The sequence below is a fragment of the Poecilia reticulata genome, linkage group LG15 (assembly GCF_000633615.1).
Source record: "Poecilia reticulata strain Guanapo linkage group LG15, Guppy_female_1.0+MT, whole genome shotgun sequence".
Classification (NCBI taxonomy): domain Eukaryota; kingdom Metazoa; phylum Chordata; class Actinopteri; order Cyprinodontiformes; family Poeciliidae; genus Poecilia; species Poecilia reticulata.
The window spans coordinates 571,256-591,738 of NC_024345.1; the positions used below are offsets into that span (position 1 = coordinate 571,256).

At 37.8% G+C, this 20,483-nt stretch overlaps 1 protein-coding gene across 1 annotated transcript; it reads left to right on the top strand.

Moving 5' to 3' along the window:
- The first annotated feature begins 1,029 nt into the window (after positions 1-1,029).
- On the top strand, positions 1,030-9,063 carry vax1 (ventral anterior homeobox 1). Its single transcript, XM_008428974.2, has 4 exons — positions 1,030-1,162; positions 1,369-2,241; positions 3,480-3,667; positions 6,204-9,063. Exons 2-4 carry the CDS (start codon positions 2,028-2,030, stop codon positions 6,735-6,737), a joined length of 936 nt encoding a protein of 311 aa, XP_008427196.1. The 5' UTR covers positions 1,030-1,162; positions 1,369-2,027; the 3' UTR covers positions 6,738-9,063.
- The last annotated feature ends 11,420 nt before the right edge of the window (positions 9,064-20,483 follow it).

The window sequence follows — 20,483 nt, forward strand, 5'->3', positions numbered from 1 at the left end:
TAAAAACACAACAATAAATATTAGACTGTTATATCAGCTGGCCTCTCCTGGGTGTACCCTGTCTCAATGACGATGGCAGATAGGCTCTAGCACCCTTGTAAAGTTAAGAGGGTATATACAATCTATAGATTGTCTATACATTAGTGTGATAAAAAATAATTAATACTGAAATACAATGACAAGTATGATTAATAACTGCTTAAAAGTTGTATTTTTCAAAAGGTCTCCTCATGAGAATGTATTGAATACAAATAGATACTAACAGTATCCTTCATGCTGTCAGACTGTAAGACTTTTTGGGATGTAAAGTCTTTTCTTTTTCTTCTCAACTGTTGTAAAACACTTACAGGGAAAGATGGTGCGTCCTCATTGTTTTTCCCAGACTGGAGCTCGCTTCTCCCTCAGTCGCTCTCTATTTAGCTTTCTTTTTACCTTTCCGTAACAAAGAACCCTGCTCCACTCCGTGCACCAGACCCCCAAAACAGAGCGTGAATAAAGTTAGGCCAGCAGGCCTTAAACCCACCTTGAGACTGCTGCTGGGCAGCCACACTACAGATTTGTTTGTTAATAGTCCAATTAGATAATTGCCATCTTTCACTCTTTTTCCTCTCCGTTTCCCATAAAGCAATGAATGGCACTCAAGGAGGGGTGCAGCTTGAAGAGGGCTTTTTGCCAGCTAAGGTGACAAGAAGGGCAAGAGACCGTTCCTTGCACTAGTCCACCACTTTGAATTGAATCATTGTGGCCTAATCAATGGTCTTATTGGATTACTGGCCACTGCTGTGTTCAGAGTTATTGTTGCACTGACAATGAAAATAGCTAAGAGTTGGTGGTTGGGTGAGTGGTTTGTGGGCTGGAGGGTGAGTGGAAGAGAGAGGCAGGGGCCATTCCAGGGGTATACATGTGAGCTCGGGAGTGGAGACAGCCTAGGCACTAATGACAAGTTTTGTTCCTCTATTCTTCACTTTAAAATATGCAGGTTAAGATTATAAGAGCCGAGTGCGGCTTCAGGGGTGCAGTCTTATAGGAACACTGCAGGGCGAGGCATTGACAGGATGCTGCTGGTTTTCTCTCACTGAACACATGGCAGGGAAAGAAAAGGAGGAAGTTTGATACAGTTCCAGTTTCAGGGGAATCCGGCGTTGCTGTGGCGGAGGAGCAGGTTGGGTTGCTATCGCCTTTATACATTTTGCTCAATGAGGATTTGTTAATCATCCTTTTTACTTATCTCCTCTCTCTCTCTCTCTCTCTGTCTCTCTCTCTCTCTGTCTCTCTCTCTCTCTCTCTCTCTCTCACTCTGTCTCTATCTCTCCCCACCCCACCTCCTCCATCTCTTTCTCGCTTTCTACTCTTCTGGCTCTCTACCAGTTCCTCCAATGGCATAGTGGTGAGATCTACACATTGCACGGTTCCGCTGATTGCCAAAAAGAAAAAACAGGATCAAAGTTTGCCGACATGCTGTGACAATCAGGTGTGCTGGAAGGAAGTCGGTGGGGAAAATGTCTGCCTGCACTCTGCAGATGGAGGAATGAAGTGCCTGGGAACTTTTATCGGCTCTGGAAGACTTTTACCTCTGTGATTGTGTGTGTGTGTACAAGGTTGTGCGGTTTGCAGGACAAGGCCAGTCATTTGTCTTGATTCCATGGGCTGAGAACGGGCAAGCCGAGGGGACGGGACGAGCAAAACCCTCTATCAAGACCTGATCTATTTCCACCGACAGTTTAGTGTATTCATGAGGTTACACTAATGTGGAGGCAGCAAAATTACTGTAATCAGTTGAAACAGCGAGTGTGCATCCATCGCTACGATTATTTGGAGATAATCTATCAGCCCGACGTCTATGTAACAAGGAAAGGGGTGCACTAAATTACTGTTGAGTTTCACTGAGAAGTCCATGATTATTGGATAAGGGAGTTTGGTCAGTGACAATTCACAGTACCGCATCCTCTGAAATCTTTCTGTTTTTTTTTTTTTTTTTGTACCTGACAAAAGGAGGCGAGCCTCCGGTCCAGGAGGATAATCCGAGCATGGAGGTTAGGTACAACCAAGAGACAGAAGCAATGGTACTGAAGAACAGACTAAAGGAGGCAAAGGACAGTAAAGATTCCCAAGGCAACCTATCCAAAGGCTTCCTTAAGGAACAGCAGGATTCCTTTTCACCGTCTGGGAACATGGACAACTGTGAGAAGAACAGGGGGAACGCGGGGGATCCCGACTACTGTCGGAGAATCCTTGTCCGAGGTAACACTTAGTGTTTTCTCTCTTTAGATTGTCGATAGTCCTGTTTGTCAGCTCAGTTTAGATTTAAGAAATTGTGTGATTTTCACACTCCGAAAACCAAAGTACAGTAAAAAAAAAAAATGCTGAAATTTAAAACATCACCAAAATAAACTGAAAGTGTTAATAAAATCTGATGTGACTCGCAAACTAAGTAAAATAAAAATCCGTCAAAGAAAGAAGAAAAATAAAAATGTTTTGGAAACTTTAGTGATTAATTTAATTTCATTAAAAAATGCAATATGTCTATAGATGAATTCTTAATTAAATTAATTTCAGTTTTGTGGGTGAGTTTTTTTTAAATGATAAAACAATATTTATTTAGGTTCTGAAACCTTTCTGTGTGATCGAGATCATTAGTCGATATAATTTAACTTGAATTGTCCCACATAATTTATCCTGATTATTAAAATTTTCTTAGCATTATTTGCACATTTATTAATGTAGTGTGTTTCAATTCCAGCAGAATAAATCTCAATGAACTGTACCCAATAATAAAATGCTTTAAAGTATTACTTTATATTTATATATTTTCAGTGTCAAGAAATTGTTATTCATTTAATTTGAATAAGGTCAGTGGGTCAGAAAGCAATTTTATTCAGGTTAACATTTATTTGAATTTACCAACAAGCCTTTACTTTTAGGGCGAAAACATCTATAAAGTATTTTGTTCATTGTATTTTGTTTGCAGACGTCCACCTTCTGATACCGGTGGATTTAATAATCATGAATAAAAACTGATAAATAAATTTGAAGCAAACATGAAGTGAAAAAATGTGAACATTTTTAAGTATCACTGAAAACCTAATGACAGATTCTTACAGTATTTTACAGCACACATATTAATTAGAGTATGAAAGAATATATTTACAAAGAATGTAAACATACTTACATGGGTCTTATTTTTCTCGTTGCTTTTATTTTGTAAATATTTCTGCAGCGCAGTGGGTTTTGTATTTTTATTGTTTTTATACGCTTTATGCTTCTCCTTAAGCCAAAGTTGCAATTCAAAAATTGTTTAGAAAGACTTTGTTGACAGTTAATGGCTCAAATGACTTCATATTAAACTTTTTATTCGGTTATATTCAGGACAGTTTTAGTAGTAGTTGTAATTGTAATAATAATAATAATAATATTAATACACATTGAAATCAGCTGTTATCTGAGTTCTTGTTGTTGATTCAAAGTTCTCTATGTTGCAGATGCTAAAGGCTCTATCCGAGAAATCATCCTGCCAAAAGGTTTGGATCTGGACCGACCAAAGCGAACGCGCACCTCCTTCACTGCAGAGCAGCTTTATCGCTTAGAGATGGAGTTTCAGAGGTGCCAGTATGTGGTCGGGAGGGAGCGGACCGAACTGGCCCGCCAGCTCAATCTCTCTGAAACTCAGGTTTGTTTGCTTTTCGTTTTTTTGTTTTTGTTTTTTTCTCTTATCGTTTGCATTTCTTTGTCTCGAAATGTTAAAACTAGAGAAAGGGGAAAAAAACATGAAACAAAAGCCATTTCCTTTGTGTTTTTTTTTTCTTCTTCTTTTTTGCACCAAACAGCACATAGATTCTCTGTTTTTAAAGGGAAAATATATTTGTCTTTAAAGGAGCTTTTTTCCCTTAATGTGCAACTATTTTGTAATATAAAGATAGGTTATTAAAATTTCAGTTTGGTAATAATGGGACAAGAATTCCTCGTGTCCTTGTGTTTAAAAAAAAAACCTTTCTGGTGGCTCAACTGAGTTTATACGTTACGTTACATTTGCATACATACATGCAGCTTTGCACCTTCTGACAGTTTTTTTGACAAGTGTGTCTATTTTTGGTTGAAGCATTTTGTTCATGCGGTTATGCAAATTGCTGTTAATTTTTCTGGCTAAAAAACAAACAAACAAACAAGGTTTTAAAAGAGACTACAGTCATGTAAAACTTTGCACTCATGTAGAGTCTAAAGCAGCATCCATCTAACCCGGGTTTAATTGTTGGTGAAGAGCACTGACTTCATCATCGCTATTATCTGTTCATTCTCTGCAACGTGGGCTACTTTGTCAAGGTTTTCTTTTTTTTTTAAGTGATAAAACATTTGTAATTATTTGATCTTTTTTTTATTTGTTATTTTTGTATTTCATGGAACTCTTTTGTTGCGATAAACGCTGAAAGCTGCTAACAGCGCCGTAATCAGTGGCTTGGCCTTTGGGGTTAATGTGTTTCAGCAGAACTGAAGAAGCCTGACCTTGAGAGAAGGTCTGCGTAAGGTCAGCCCATTCTACCAAAACAACAGGCGACGGCAAACAATCGACCCTCATTAACAGCCCCGTCAGGATGAACTTACTACTGTTTCCTCAAACTTTTTTTTTTTAGAGCTTTAACATTTCCTATTTTTCATTTAGAGGTTGCTTTTAGCAGATTTATTCTAAGTAAGTGTGGCGTGTAAAGACGGTTCTTTTCGCTCACAAAAGGCAAAAAAAAAAAAAAACCTTTGCTCCTAATTTAGACAGGACAAAGCCGGGATGTTCTCTCAGCATCTGCTTCTTGTAACGACGAGATGCCTTTTAATAACAAGGTGGCAAAATTAACGTTTTGTTCTTTGGCGCTAAGAGGCCATTATATGGAGGAATGACCGCCATTTCCTGTACACACTTAATTATCTTTACGTGAACCTACCAGGCTACGCTGTGTTTTTTCCCTTCGCCCCGGAGCGTCTTCTGAGTGGTTTCTACGTCTCGAACAGAGCGAGCAGCAGGCCCCTCTGGTTCCCCCACAGCCTGTGAAGAGTGAAGTCACATCTGAAGAGAAGTGGAAAATATTCCAGTGTGATTGGCTAAGTGGCGTGGCCGTGCCAGGTGGTTGCTGTTAGTTGCCTTTTTTCTTTTGCACCAGAACAAAATATTAACGAATTAAAATGCAGAATTTGTTTCACTCTGATACTCTTAACACTAAACTGTGCACATTTTAGAGAGAAATAAATTTGACTGATCAGCTATTAATTCAATTTTATACAAGCAAAAGTTTTAATGCGTTTAAGAAATACATAAATACAAATATAACATATCACATGTTTTCCTAATTAAATATAAAAGCATACATAAACCAAACAAATTCTAAACATCAGGTTTCTGAATGTGCTGTAAATGTGCGGCATAGAATTGAATGCACTCAAAATTAAAAAACAGGTGAAATAACTAAAATGGCCTCTTTAACATGACCAGTTTAAGAGGTAACGTTTACCTCTTCAGCTGAAAATACTGATCTTAATTTCACCACATTATACATTTCAGCATTCTCGCCACAATAAAAAGTGTAGCAACCTTCTCAGAGCTTCTAACTGCAGACATTTGGATGAACTGCTTCAGCTGTAAATGTACCTCCTCCCCCCAACCCAAAGAAGGGAGTGAGTGTGTGTGTGCGTGTGTGTGTTATCATGAGCTGACGGGGAGTTTGGATCTCAAGCCACGCGTAAACCTTTGTTGTATTTTTGGCTGATCAAATTAAGAGGTGGTTAGCATGTGAAAGGACATCTCTAGGCAAGTTTTGATTGAATTAATTTCCTACAATAGGTTTTCTACCTCTGGAGGGAATTAGGTCAATTCCTACTGGTTTGTTTTTCCTGCGTACAATCCTCCTATGTATGGAAGGGCCTGCATTTGTGCGTAACTACTATTACATACATTAGTGAGTACTTGAAGGCTCTTTGTAGAATGTGATGGTATAGAAATACAAATAAAGTATAAAGTGTTGAAGTGGACTCTGTGGGTACACTGATCAGTCAAACATCTACATCCTTGAAGACGATCAGATTGTGAAATCGCACTAGAGCCGTATTGAGTGTGAACACTTCCGGGGCAGCCTGCTGTAAAGTTACCAACATGTTTGCTACGTGTGGCTCAAGTATCTGAAACGGCATGTTTCTGACTGCTCTCTCTTCGTTTTCTCCTCCAGGTAAAAGTGTGGTTTCAGAACCGCCGCACAAAGCAGAAGAAGGACCAGGGGAAGGACTCAGAGTTGCGCTCGGTGGTTTCGGAGACGGCCGCGACCTGCAGCGTGCTCAGACTGCTGGAGCAGGGGCGGCTGCTGACTCCTCCAGGCCTGCCGGGCCTCCTGCCCCACTGCGGCTCTGCCCTGCGCCCCCCCTCCATCGCCATGGCCAGCAACAACAGCAGTAGCAGCAGCAGCAGCAGCAGTGGAGGCAGCACTGGGACGGCAGGAGGCAGCCCTCCACTGCCTGCCGTCACCTCGTCAGGGACGGTGGCGGGGTTGCAGAGCCCGCCGTCCGCTCACGGCTTTTTCAGCTTCCCAATGCCGTCCATTCTCAGTGGCGTGGCCACCCGCATTTCGTCCAATCCCCTGTCTATGGCTGGCTCGCTGGCAGGCAACCTGCAGGAGCTTTCTGCACGCTACCTGAGCTCCTCTGCCTTTGAGCCTTACTCGCGGACCAATGGCAAAGAATCCATGGACAAGAAGACTCTGGAATGATGGTTTGTGGTTTTGCTCTCGTACGGATTCCTGTTTGCTTCTGGAAGCGTTTCATTAGTTTTATTAGCTGTTCCTATCTTTGTTTGGTTTTACCAAGTGTCCGTCATTTGTCAGTGTCACCTTCTCTAACAAGCTTATGTATTCCTGCACATCTGGCACCTTGTACAAGGAGCGAAGGAGGAACGGAGAAAACAAACAACATTCGCTCGTCAAACAAAAAAACGGATGTCAGTGAAAGGATTTTGCACAAATCTTCACACAAATGTTTATACGAAAACAGAAAGGCAGGCAGAGTTGGATGCAAAAAATTTGTACGTTTTTATTTTGTTTTTGGTTTTTTGGTTAAAGAAATTATCTCTTTGCTACATATTCTGATTTAACACAGGCAGTGTGAAGCATAAAAGGTCCAGGCCAGTTAAAGCAAGCGCTTTACGCTGCTGCACAGCAGCAAAGTCTCAGACAGGCAGTAGAATATTTAAGGTAATTGGCACCTATCTAAACTGCGTTTCATCCGTTGGAATTGTTGGTTCGATGCAACACGTCGAGGCGAGAAGACGCAGGGCAGAAATAGCCGAGCAGCAGCAGCTTGTGTGATCTAGTGAGCCCATCAGAGCGTTTAAAACCTATTTGCGGCAGCATGAATGAATAAAGCGGGAGTTTCTGAGGGAGGAGGAAAGCGCCTCTAAGTGAAAGCTGCTGCACAGCCAGTCTCAAACTCATAATCCAGCGCTTTTGACGCACAGACGCAGCTTGGATTTTCAAACACTTCAGGATGAATCAGCTTGTAGAGACAGTGTGATCATGTGGAATGTTCACTGTTATCTTTCTGTTGTTTTGTGAAGATTTTAACAGCATACTCTTCACTGTTTACTTTTTTGCCACCAAAATGCAGTACACCTAAAAGATTTTTTTCCCCCTCTTTTGTTTTTGTAAATGCTATTTTTACCCCACTGTGTTACTGAGTTTAATGCAGGTGTGTGTTCTGTGCCAGTGACATGAGCAGACATCTGAGAGGAGAAACTGTAAGCAGCGTCGTTTTGGAGGAAAGGTTTTCCACGATATAACCCCATCTCCTGTTTTGAACAAAAAAAAAACAACCAAAACAAACAGAAAATAAAGTTGAAGTTCAGACAAGAGAACGCGTGCTACTGCTGTTGTGTAAAAACACCGATTGAGAATTGTACCATAAAGTTGTTATTTTATTGTAAAATATTGACATCTGTAATTAATTGATGATTTGTATAGTTGGGAAAGTAATGTATGGATGAATGTTTTAGTGTGGTTGATAAATCGATCTAAAGGTTATTGGTGCTGTTGTTGTGAAATATCTTAAAATTTGTGAAACGTGTTATACAAATGTGCCTATATGATATGTAAATGGCTACAAAGTGTCTTTTTTTTCCATACGTGTCGCTGCAAATGATGTTATGATGCATTTCATGACTGTTTTACCTCGTATAAAGCAGCCTCGTGAGGAAGCTCTTAGCGTGGTTTGCTGATGTGATTGCTGCTTTCACCGACAGGAAACAGTGAGTGAGTGAGTAAAGAGTCAAAGCTCGTCAGATTACAAAGATCACCAATCGACGAGTCAAAGGCAAAACGTGAAGTACCAGGAACCAAGACGTGACAGCCATTAGAAAATTTAAAGAGGGTTTTAGAAGAGAAAAGTTTCCTTTTTTTTTTTGTTTTTTTACTTCTATAGATTATGGTGGAAAAAGCGTCTCAACACAGACAACGAGGTGCCGAAATACTTTTAACAGCCACACGTTCAAAAGATTAAAAGATTCTCACAAGGGAAAAGCTGCAACATCTCCCATTAGAGACTTGAATTAGGAAATAGTTGGAATTTCTACAAATGATGTGTGAGGAAGATTGCTTTGCAGCCCCACCACCCCCACCACACACACACACACACACACACACACACACACACCCATCCTTCCCACCTCCACCCCCACCGTCGCCACACACAAACACCAACACGCATCCACCACCACGGCCTCCAAAGATGGGGCAGGTGCAGCCGCACGCTGCCTTTGTCTCCTCACTCGTAGACCTGTGCAAATTGGCTAATTGTCAAAACAGTAAGGGTTTTAATTTTAGATTTCCCACAATGCAAAAGCCAAGGTGACAATTTGAGTGGAATTTGGCGTTTCTCTTTTTAACACCCCCCCCTCCCAATCGCCGTAGTTTTTTTTTTTTTTTCCAGCTTTCGTGACAAGGCTTTCAGTGTTGCTTCTACCATTATCTGCATTAGTGAATAAAAGAACTGTCCACGATGTTTATTTTCTTATTCTTCATCATTGCAATAAATCCCTAAAAAGTATCGAGAGAGGCAGCTGATTTGTTGTGAACCTCCTTCTCCTAATTTCATTTTTTTTTTTAAACAAACGGTCACAATCTCTTCATTAATTGAAGCAGAAACCTTACATCGCCTTTATCCTGACCAAACATGGCACAGGATTAATCTTATTCACATATACAATAAATCCACAGATTTTATTTTCACTCAGTGTAGTTGTGATTTGACAGAATTTATAAGCACTAGAAGTAAGTTGTAAAAATATTTTTATTTTACTGCACAAAAACTGAGGTTTTTAAACTAAATTGTAAATTAAACTTTTGTTCAGTACTTCAAGGATCTTAGCAGCAGCACCTCATTGTCATCAATCAATACTCTGTGAACACTCAAGAAAAAAATGTATAATTAGGTTCCGGTTGTGTCTTTGAAAGCGACTGAGACGTCTCACAAGCTCACCTCCAGGAGTTTCCGTTTTCTTTAAGGCAACACACAGAGAAAAATTATTATTAGTTTAGGTGACGCATCGTTCAATTTTCAAAGTTGTAAGAGGCTTCTCAGTGGCTTCATTGAAATTTGCTATTAATGACCAAATATTCTTGATTATAGCAGTGTAATAAAACGGTGTGCCACGGTTGCTAATGTCGCCTCATTGTTAGAGAGGCCATGTTTTACCGATCAGCAGTTTCTCCAGGTGACCTGCCGTTCTCCCAGACATGCATCTGACAGAGACTGACCATGCAGAGTTGTTTGTCTTGTTTATCTCTGCAGCGGGAACTATTGAACTCTAAACTCTGTAATGCTAAACAGAATTTACTGACGCCTGCAGCATGAAACCGGGACACAAATTGGATTCAGAGATAATATACAATAAAAATTTAGGATTAGCGTCTGAATCTTAAACACAGGGGTGTTTAAGTAACAGAGGATATGGAGGCTCTTTTATGTCTTTGGAACATTTGGGGTTTTTAAAAAAAAAGAGATGTCACAATCACACCCTCTACCCCCACCTATTTTCTTTTTTTTTTTTTTTTTTACCCCTGGCCCAATTAGCAGGATGTTGGGGGAAGGGGGTTAGGATCCTGAATGTGTGTATCCATGTGTGTATGCATGAAGGCTGCCAGTGCTGCAGACCACCAACACATTTTCTCCTATCACATGGTCCCTTCGGGCTCAGGTCTTATGAGGGGACTGTGAAAGTGTACATCCAATCCTGTAATTATTATCTTTTTGGAAGGGTTTGGGTTCTACAGAGAATCTGAGGAATAACACAGTAACAAGCGCTAGTAACGAAAGATTCTCTTCTTCCATGAGAATCCAGCACCTTAAAGCACCACAATGCAACAAAAACACTGGAAGCATTTTTGGACCAGAAAGAAAAAAAAGCTACAGAGCCTCCTCAATCTGCTTCCACTTCAAAAATTGCTTATCTTATTAAGTAATTAAATGAGAAAGTGGGAAAAGACCCTGAAAAGCATTTGTTCCAATAGGATTTTCTGCCAGATCCTTTGCTAAAAATCTATGAAATGTGGGTGATACTAAAGGATTAATTAAGGGTGAAACTTCATTTATGACAGAACAGAACTGACTGTTTACAGCCTACATGAGAATATCTTATACAAGTGTGAGACGGAATCATCTTCCCAAGTGCAGCAGGACCAAACCGTAGCAGAGTTAGCATAGTCTGTTTTAGACTATGCCACAAAAACATTAAACACAAAAGAAGTAGTTTCAATTGAGTAAAATTTCAGAGAAAATGAGGAAGGATCTGGTGTTTCCAGTGTTTCCAGAATGGACATCTCTCTCTCTTGTTAAAAAACACATTGAAGACATATATTGAATAAAATGGAGCAATGCCTGAAATCCCACCGTCGAGTCAGGCATCCATTGGAAACCAATAAAGAGCTGTCTCTGATGTCCTTCATCTATAGAAAGGAACATAATAACCAAAACCATGGGCAGAATTCAAACTAAGAATCTACCAACCCTTTTTCTGTGTAGTTTACAAAAGTCTGAAAAGAGTTTGGAGGTGCAGTGCAGGCTTTCAAAAATCTCCATCAAAATCACTGTAGAACTGTGAAAATACAACAATGTAATATTTATATACATGATAAAAAAAGACATATTTTTTCCCCTCACTGTCTAACATTAAGTGAGAGTAACTTAGATCATTTATGAGTTTCAAAATGTGTATTTTCAATTTGGAACAACACTGAAACTTTAATAGTTTGGAAATGTCCTTATGAACATTTTTCTCTCAGCAAGATTCTGATAGGTTGAGCCACGACACCAGACTTCATCTGAGTCACATCTCTGTATGCATTTTAAGGCAATACTTAAACCAAACAGCCTCCTTGCCAAACATCACAGACAAATAAAACAAATTCAGCCAAGAGGTCAGGAAGATCATTTTTGGTGAGCCTAGTTCATCCTGGCATAGCATCCCCAGACCCTGATTGTGCCATGCTCACCTGTTCAACTGATTTGTGGGAGTATAAACAGCACAGGATGTCAAACCACTGTACTGGCCAGGAGGAAGATGGAACACACTGAAAGTATTTCAGTGCGTTTCAACCCAAGAATAAAATGGCGTATACCAATGTGAAGATACTGGCTAAAGCTGCTAATAGTTAACATTTGCACGAAGTCTGGTGCCGGCACGAGTTGGAAGCCTACTCAGCAAGGAAGAAGTCATCACACTAAAAGCAGAATACAAACCACATTATATTTCGCATTTGCTTTCTTGGTGGTACATGTGGAGCGTCTGCCCATGAGGAGGAATCGGTTTTTGATATGCTTCACAGAAAAAGCACAGCGGTAGAGTTCAGCACATCCGGCTCCCTCTGACTTGCAGGTTTTGGCTGCTTCAACCCCATAAGACAAATCTCAAATTGTTTAAAGTAATGTAAAATATTTATTTATTTACTCCACATGTGTACCAGTAGTTGTTTTTTTTTTTTTTAAGATTTTCTGTCTAATCAAGTATGACTTGAGGATGGAAATCTATGCAAATGGACAACCAATCTGTAAGTTTCATTAGATTTGTCCATATTTTGATTATAAACAAAACATTTGCTATTTCTACATTGTTTGAAAATAAGAAAAAAATCACTACGTCTATAAATTTTAGGTTAGACAATGAAGTGACGTCAAACTTATATGGCGCTTTTCAAACCCATCATAGACTCCCCATAATAAAACCAGTTGTTCCCAGTCACACCCATTCACACTCATTCTCGCTGTTATGGTGACAAGCTGCAGGATGCAACAAAAGCTGCAGTCTGACTGAAACTGGGCGGCAGGGGTTTTACTGGGCCCTCGACCCCCTTATACCAGAAAGAAAGCAATCTTATTCCCAGAAATGTAAGATATGCTTTTACATCGATTGGTTTCTAGTTCTAGAACATCACCCAGAAGCATTATTTCATTTACTGGTTTCACAGTTTTTAAAAAATATTCTCATTTTTCCTGCCAAAGTAATTTTATTTGTTTGTCGCACTTTAATGTTTGAAATACAAACATTAATTTGGAATTTCCCAATTTTGTGCTGATTTTGTTTACCACATAACCAAAAATTCTTTTTTCGAATCACACATTTTTCCTCACGTTCAAGCTAAAATTATTGTTCAAAATTACAAATGTAATTTTCTTTTTAAATAGACAATATTTTCTTATAATTCTAATGTTATTTTGTTTTCACTGACTCTGTACTAAATGCTTCATTTTTTTTCATTTAGTCATATTTTTTTATGTCAACCATGTGTTCATGGTTGACATAAAAGTCAAAAGTCTCTTATAAGTGATGACTCTGTCAGTCCTGTCCAGTCTGAAAAATGTCATCCTCGTCATTGTGGAATCTGTAAAGTTCATGTCAGTCTTCAACTTTAGTCTTTCAGTCATGGGTATATTTCATACGTCTGTGATTATCATTCATCTCCACATAAAATGCATTTTCTGCGTGAGGGAGATCCTCCTATAAGGGACAAATTAGTTAGTTAGTGTTCACCTTCCTTGATTACATGTTGGAAAAGCACTTTTCATTATTCAGTTGTTATTTCACACCCATCTTCAATTCACTCTTTGTTATGAGAGTGAATGCAATTTCAGATAGACAAACATTTTTCTTATTTTTCTTTTCCCTTTTACACAATTTCATCTCGGTAATTGTTATTCAGAAGATGCCGACTGGGAAGGTTTCTCATCCTGTTTGTGAGGAAACCTATGAATTGAACTGATTGAATATGCAGTGATATCTTCCACTGACCCTGAAGTGAGAAGTGAGGGAGATAGCATGGTCCCTGCATGCTGCTTATTGGGGGCTATTGAGCAAAAATACTTGCTTCGGGTTAGATCTTAGATATGTAACCACAGAATCTGCCCTGGGATGAAGTTGTATATTTCTTGCCGAATGAATGAGAGATGCGACCTTCCCCCTCCTGTAGTTACTTACCTATACATATGAATCTGAAAGGCTATCAGGGCTGAACTCAACAAGAGGGGGAGGAAGCATTGAAGCTTTACATGTGACTAGCAAAAAATCCAACAGTATAACATTCAACAAAGATCATCTCATAATTATTCATCATATATTCCCATACTGTGTCACTGTTGTCTGTAATAATAAAAAAACAAAAACAGAAGAAGAGCGCAATGGAAAAAGCTGTTAGAAGAACACAACTTACAAATATTGTGCTCAAGATTTCTCTCCAGAAGACTTTGAGTCACTTGTACAAGCAAAATTGATGAAGGCTATAACCGGCAAGCTAAAACCAAACGTTGTACCGACAGTTTTTATCCACAAACCCCTAAATCCCACCACCTGCTAGTGAGCAAAAAACTCAGGAAGTGCTGCAAGCTCTTTTAAATGATAATGAAGCTATTGCCACTGCCACCGGTACTAACTATGAAACCACAGATCTGACATTGGACCAAAGACCACATAAACAGGAACAATAATTGAATATGTATAAAATGTTTTATGTCACCTGCTTCTTTAGTGGAATGACTGACGATTCTTCAGAAGACTGCTGAAGGAAGAAAACACTTGGTCAGATTATCTGCAGGCAGAAAAACAATGTCCAGTAACCAGTTTAAGGATGAAAAAAATAAATAAAACAACAGAACAACAACAAAAGGAAGGAGATAGATGGCAAGTAAAATGCATCAAACTGTCAAATTAAGCTTCTATCTATAAAAAATGAACCCAAACCATTGTTATATAATTAATATGAAGTCATTTGTTTAACACCAGTTAAACTCTTTCCAAGGAAATAAAGTCATGTAATGCTGCCCTCAAGACTCAATCTTTTTTTTTAATTATAAGGGCCACTCAGAAAGCTTTAGTGTTAAAGCCACATTCACCCAGCCACATTCCCAAAAACACACCCACACACGCACACACCCCCACACACACGCACCCCCCCCGCCCCCACACACACACACACACACACACTTGCATTCACACACTATTTGCAGTTCGGTATGCAACAAGCTGTCTTGCCCACAGAGAGCATTGATATGTGACAGAAGAAGTTGCAACTAAATCAACAGTTGCTTGCAAAACAACTCTGACCCTGAAATGTGATGGATTTCTTGGAATATGTAATATCCTCCCAAGAATAATTATAAAAAGTAATTTTTCAAAATCCATTGTAAATGTTTTGGAAAGCAATTATTATTTTTTGTTTTGTTTTTGCTTTTACCATAATAAATAGAAAATACATAATAGACGACGACTCTCGAATCTCCACTTTGTTCTCAGGAATTTGAAAACTTGGCTGCTTTGACCATTTAGTTAACAGTCACTGGTGGCACATTGCATGTTTTTCACCTGCAACATTCTTGGATTTTTAATCACATCCCACATCTATGCCCATGCATTCTTCTGTTTTTTACGTTACATAGACACAGGTTTCTGCGTGTCATGCAACGACCTACTAGTTCAAGGACTTTCTAATCCAAAACAGTCCACCAGAATGCAAATTTTTTATCTTTTTTTTCTTTTTAGCTTCATAATGAAAATTGAATATTTCATTTTTAAGCAACCAGCGTTGTTAAGTGTTTAATAGTCAGGTCTTCATTCTAGTCACATTTCTCAAACACTGGTGTGTTTTCTGTTGTGCACGAACAGATACATATTCAGTAACACCAATTTTTTTTTTTTTTGCCCTCATCAGTTCTCATTGAGTTTGGAAAGAAACTTAAAATAAAAAAAGGACTGTGTTGCATTTTATTCAAATAAATTTCAGCTGGCTTAAAACATGATTCCTTGTGTCAAATGAATATTTTACATGAAATGCAACATTTTGCACATCAACAGTTTTTGTGCAGAAAAATGTGCATGTTTGTCTTTTCAGGGAAGATCTTTCAAGACTTAAGGTGTGTCCAGCTGTGGGAGACACTCGCTTAGATTCTACTTATAAATCTACATTGGATGAAGCTAACAGTGCGACAACTTGCCACTGAGCCAGCATCACTATGCTAGTCTCGTAAACTGCAGTCATTTTTAATGAATTCAGATTCAGATGAAATTTATTTTGGTAAATTAACATTGCAAAAAAACAAAATACTGTTTTACAAACCAACAATTAACCAATAAAGAAATCAGCTGAAGCTGATGGGCTTACCTGTCTGTCCTATTTATAGATTCAGCAGTTTACAGTAATGAAAGATATCTACTGTCAATTCACTTACATAAATAATATGTATATTTATGTAAATACATACAGTACACATATTTACATTTAAATATGCACATATGTACAGATACATTACAAGTACGTGGTTACACAATACATCTAGAATATGCTTTTATAACTTTACATTTCAATGCTCTTTTAAAGCTCACCAAAAAGCACATAACTTGAGATCGATAATCATTCAGTTCATTCCACAGTTTCCCTCTGCAAACTGAAACACGTCTACATTTTCCTTCACTTTTTTCTCTTTTTAGCACATTAAAATATCAACAAACGTTGTAAATCATATCCCCTCTCTCTTAACTTAAATAATTTCTGAATTCCAGAAGGATAATATAATTTATTATTACATATACAATGTCTTTAAATTTTAAAGTACGCCTTTGAATAACAGCATTATTATTTGATTCACAAGATCCTAAATTTGAATATTAATAAGACTCAGATGTATTTCAGTAACTGAGCTTACACATTATACATATTGTGACGTTCCGACCAGTAAAGGACAGGGGCAAAAGGTTTTAACAACAAATCTAAAAAATATAACAAAACGGGCACAAAAGAAATCAACAAAGGCAAACATAACTCAAGATAACAAACAAAAGACTAACCTCAGACAATGAACAGGAGAATTTGTAGGGAAGGAGAGAAAGACAAATAATATATAAACATAAATGACTAATTTAAACTAAAACATTTTAACTTTAACACAACTATAAAAAACAAAATAACCTGATACCAAAAAGGTTTTAGCAATTATGCTATTAGTGGAGAAAGGCAAAGGCAGATTCTTTCACATCAAGTCCCCTGCTTCCAGCAGCCTGATGGACTGTTCCACTTCCTGGTTTTTCTTCCAACCAACCACCTTCTGCAAGCCAGTCCTTAAACTCAGCAAAACAAAATGTTAATGATCCTAAATAAACATAAGGTGTTTACTAAATGTGTGCACCCAAATTAGTAAACAATCTAATGCAATAACCACCACCAAAGAAAAAGTGAAATTCTAAATATATTATATGAAAACATTTAAATAAATACTAACACTGGGGAAAAGATGGAGGAACCTCCACACATATCAAGATGAATTTCCTACAAACAGATGTTTTAAAACCTTGATTTAGTAATGGTGATTTTTTTGCTTACAGCTAAACAAGACATTTAAGATAAGAATATCACGTCAGACTATTGAAAAAACATTCTTAATGCAGTAATGTGAGTATAATGACAAACACATGAACATAGCGCATAAAAACAGTGGCTTTGATCGACACAAGGCCCAACATGCCATGCGAAACAATCTCTCATTACAGTGATTATTTAACTCATACATTATTTAACATACTAATTATTTAATATTTAGAAAGGAATGCAAAACTGTAACTATAAACAGCACACAAATGACTAAATGTTGCGCAGGTTGATCATTTTAAACTTATCTGTGCCACGAGCGCCTGCATGGCTAACACTGGTCCAGCTGACGGAAGATAAAAAAGAACACAGAAGTCACTGAACCATGAACTCCGAGCATCTAAACCCAAAGTTAAAAGCCTGATAAATAATCTAAGGTGAATAAATACAAAAATACAAGAAACAGAAGGAAGAATAAACTAAAATATATAAGGCAAGACCTTTAAAGCAATGCTAATGAAACTGAATATTCTAAGATCTGATGAGCGGTATAAGGGAAGACAAACATAAGTAGTAAGGAAGTGGTCTAAGCACAAATACAAATGAAACCCAAAGCTCCGGGTAATAATCATAACCGTCCCAGACTTTAGCCTTTCCACAAATCTGGAACAAACTTCCAGAAAACTGCAAAACTGCTGAAACACTGAGTTCCTCTAGACTAAAAACTCAGCTGTTTATAGAGTTGCCTTTGAAGCGTAATCGATTAAGAACTTAACGATGGCACTTGATTAAATGTAATGTTTTGATTGTTGATTCTATGACTTTGTGTTGTATTTGCTTTTATGATGTAAAGCACTTTGAAATGCTTTGTTGCTGAAAAATTCTATACAAATAAAATTTGACTGATTGATTTCACAAACTTATTTCTCTTCTCAAATGGAATAGAACGCTCACGAGTCACAAAATGGGACTGGAAAAAAATCCTGTAATCAGTGAGCAATTTAGGTCTGACTTTAGTTTCAGCATTTTACATATTGAATAACATCGGCTGAGAGAAAACAAATAAATGTATTTTAAAATTTAGATTGGAAATTATTAACCTAAGAGAAAATAGGAGAAAGAGAAAGTGAAGCAAAAGTGAAAGTGAATCATTCTGGTTCTGAGAAGGGAAGCTGTAGCAACATTCAAGTCTTTGAATATACGGCTTTTCAGCATTTTGCATTATAAACTGACTTTGACTGTGTGGAGTCAAAAGAAATATACATCTGAATTTGAATCAGTCTTTATGATGGGATTATAGGGATTCTAATTTAATTACGGAAGACTGCTGCTTGTTGGAGTTGCTCCATTATAGTCATTATAGTCAAAGTGTTTTTCTGTTTAGTTCTGTTTTTAGATGCTTTGCAAATGGAAGAATGTTTGCAGTTACATTTTTTTATTTTATTTTTTTACTTTTGCACAACTGAGAGATAATATGCTCGATTCTTTCTGTTCAACTCTCTCTCTAAAAGACAAAATACCCAGCCACAGTACCGGTCACTGAAACGTGCGGGTCTGCAATATCACACACCCAAACTCGACGGATGTTTTTTATTTTTTTATTTTTATTGCTTGCTTGGTGTACAAGCTCCTTGTACAAAGACAGCCTGTGATAAAAAGCTGAATTGAAAGGGACGTAATTATATGAAGACGTCACAGGAAGGTAAAATTGCCTGAAGCCACAAGGAGATGAAATGTGATGTCATGAATGAGCGTGTGAGTCACTGTCTAAGCTTCTCTGTGGGCAACGCCATCCCCACCACAACTAAGGTTACATTACAGAGAAGGGTGATGTAGCCAAAAATTGTACTCCACTAAAAATATAATTATTTATTTATATTTTAATTAAACTCTTAAAAAAACAAAGAGTGAAAAAGGTAGGCAAGGTGGGTGAAGTACCCAAAAAACACGACAGCGGTGGACGGAACAGGAATCAAGCAACCCTTTGATTGCAGGGCGAACTACCATGGTCACCTGTTATTTATTTAATCTATAAATATTAGAACAGTAAAAATATATCCTTTTTATGTTATAGTCACTTGACTTTCAAATGAAAGAGCAGGTTCAACAGATTGTGTGAAAGAATAAGTCTTGGATTACTGTAACAAGAAATTAGTTGAACCGACTTAATTGAATTGCTTCAACTGGTAACAAGTAATTCAATTAAGTTTATGCTACTTAATTTAAGTTTAATCGACTCAAGTTATGTCTGTCCAACTTAATTTATTATGTCTTACTAAAGTCATAATTTACTAAGTTTATCCAACTAAATTTAAGTCAGTCCTACTCAAATAATTTAGCTTACTTCAAATAAAGAAGCAAACTAATAAATTATCTCTTTTTTTTACTAGGTGTTCTTTTGGCAAGGAAACCTTTTTGAACACTTTTTGAGAGAAGTGTACTCTAAAAAGTGTACTCTAAAAATACACAGAGATCGCTAACATGTTAAAACATATTAAATATTTTGAGGGATATTTGACTTGTAGAGTTTCTTAATGTTAGCATTATATACTTGAGCTGAATTAAATAATTTGTTTCACTAAGACGGAGCACTCTCAGCCTGGATATCACCTGTTTCTCTACGACACAGACTCATTAGTCTTGAGTCACACTGACTGAAAAAGAGCTTCTATCCTCAGGTGATAAAATGCTAAAGTAAGTCAAATTTCTCAACAAGAAACACTTAGAAATAGAAGGCTGGGAAAAAAACAACTATCCTCTTACTGATGTTTTCTTCAGTAAAACTTCTTTGGACTTTGATACTGCTCATGTTCTGTTTACTTTATGAAGTGTACTGTATGTCAACGTTGCTTCTTGTTCTTGCGGTTTTTTACATAGAACAGCAAAAGTAGGTTTTATTTACAACATAAATAACAACAATATCATTTCTGAGGCATTTTCTTTATTTGAATCCCAGAAAATGCATGTTTTTTTTTTCATTTTAATTCAATCATTATTATTTGAACAAGATATCAAAGGTCACATTTCAGGTGCCTCAGGTTGCAAAGCTGCATGAGAATTAACCAAAAGTATTTCTGGAACACTTTTATTTGGACAAACGGGAACAAAGTGGAGATACGTGGCCACAATACACGGCAACCACATACTGTGAAGCACATCGAAGAAAGTCCTGCTGTCAGCTGAAGAAGGACTGATGGTTTGGGTTTGCTTTGCAGTCATCAGCTGGGTACCATTGTTGACATGCAGATTTGAAATTTAGTCTTTTAATTACTAGACAACTTGTGAATGCCGGAGCAGACATGCTTAGCGACTTCATGAATAACATGCCACCTGTCTTCAAATATGGATCCACACGAGGAGTTTGGAAGCCTCTGAACTCATCGGAAAAGACGCAGTTGAAAAAATATGTATTTGTTAAATGAGGGCAACGCTCCTGTCAGCAAGAGCCCTTCACTTGCATTAAAATGCTATTTTTTTTCCCTGCAGCCTAAAACATTTGAATGAGCTCTCTAGGGGCCACAGTCAGCCTCACCACAGCAGTGCTTACCACTTCAGTCTGTAGTGGTTTTTTTTATTATTTTATTTTCAGGGAACTGAGGACAATATGCAGCTGCCAGTGTG

Coding starts and splice junctions, on each gene's coding strand:
- vax1 (XM_008428974.2), top strand. CDS start 2,028: ATGGAGGTTAGGTACAACCAAGAGACAGAAGCAATGGTACTGAAGAAC. Junction 2,242..3,479: donor TCGGAGAATCCTTGTCCGAG/GTAACACTTAGT, acceptor TCTATGTTGCAG/ATGCTAAAGGCTCTATCCGA. Junction 3,668..6,203: donor TCAATCTCTCTGAAACTCAG/GTTTGTTTGCTT, acceptor TTTCTCCTCCAG/GTAAAAGTGTGGTTTCAGAA.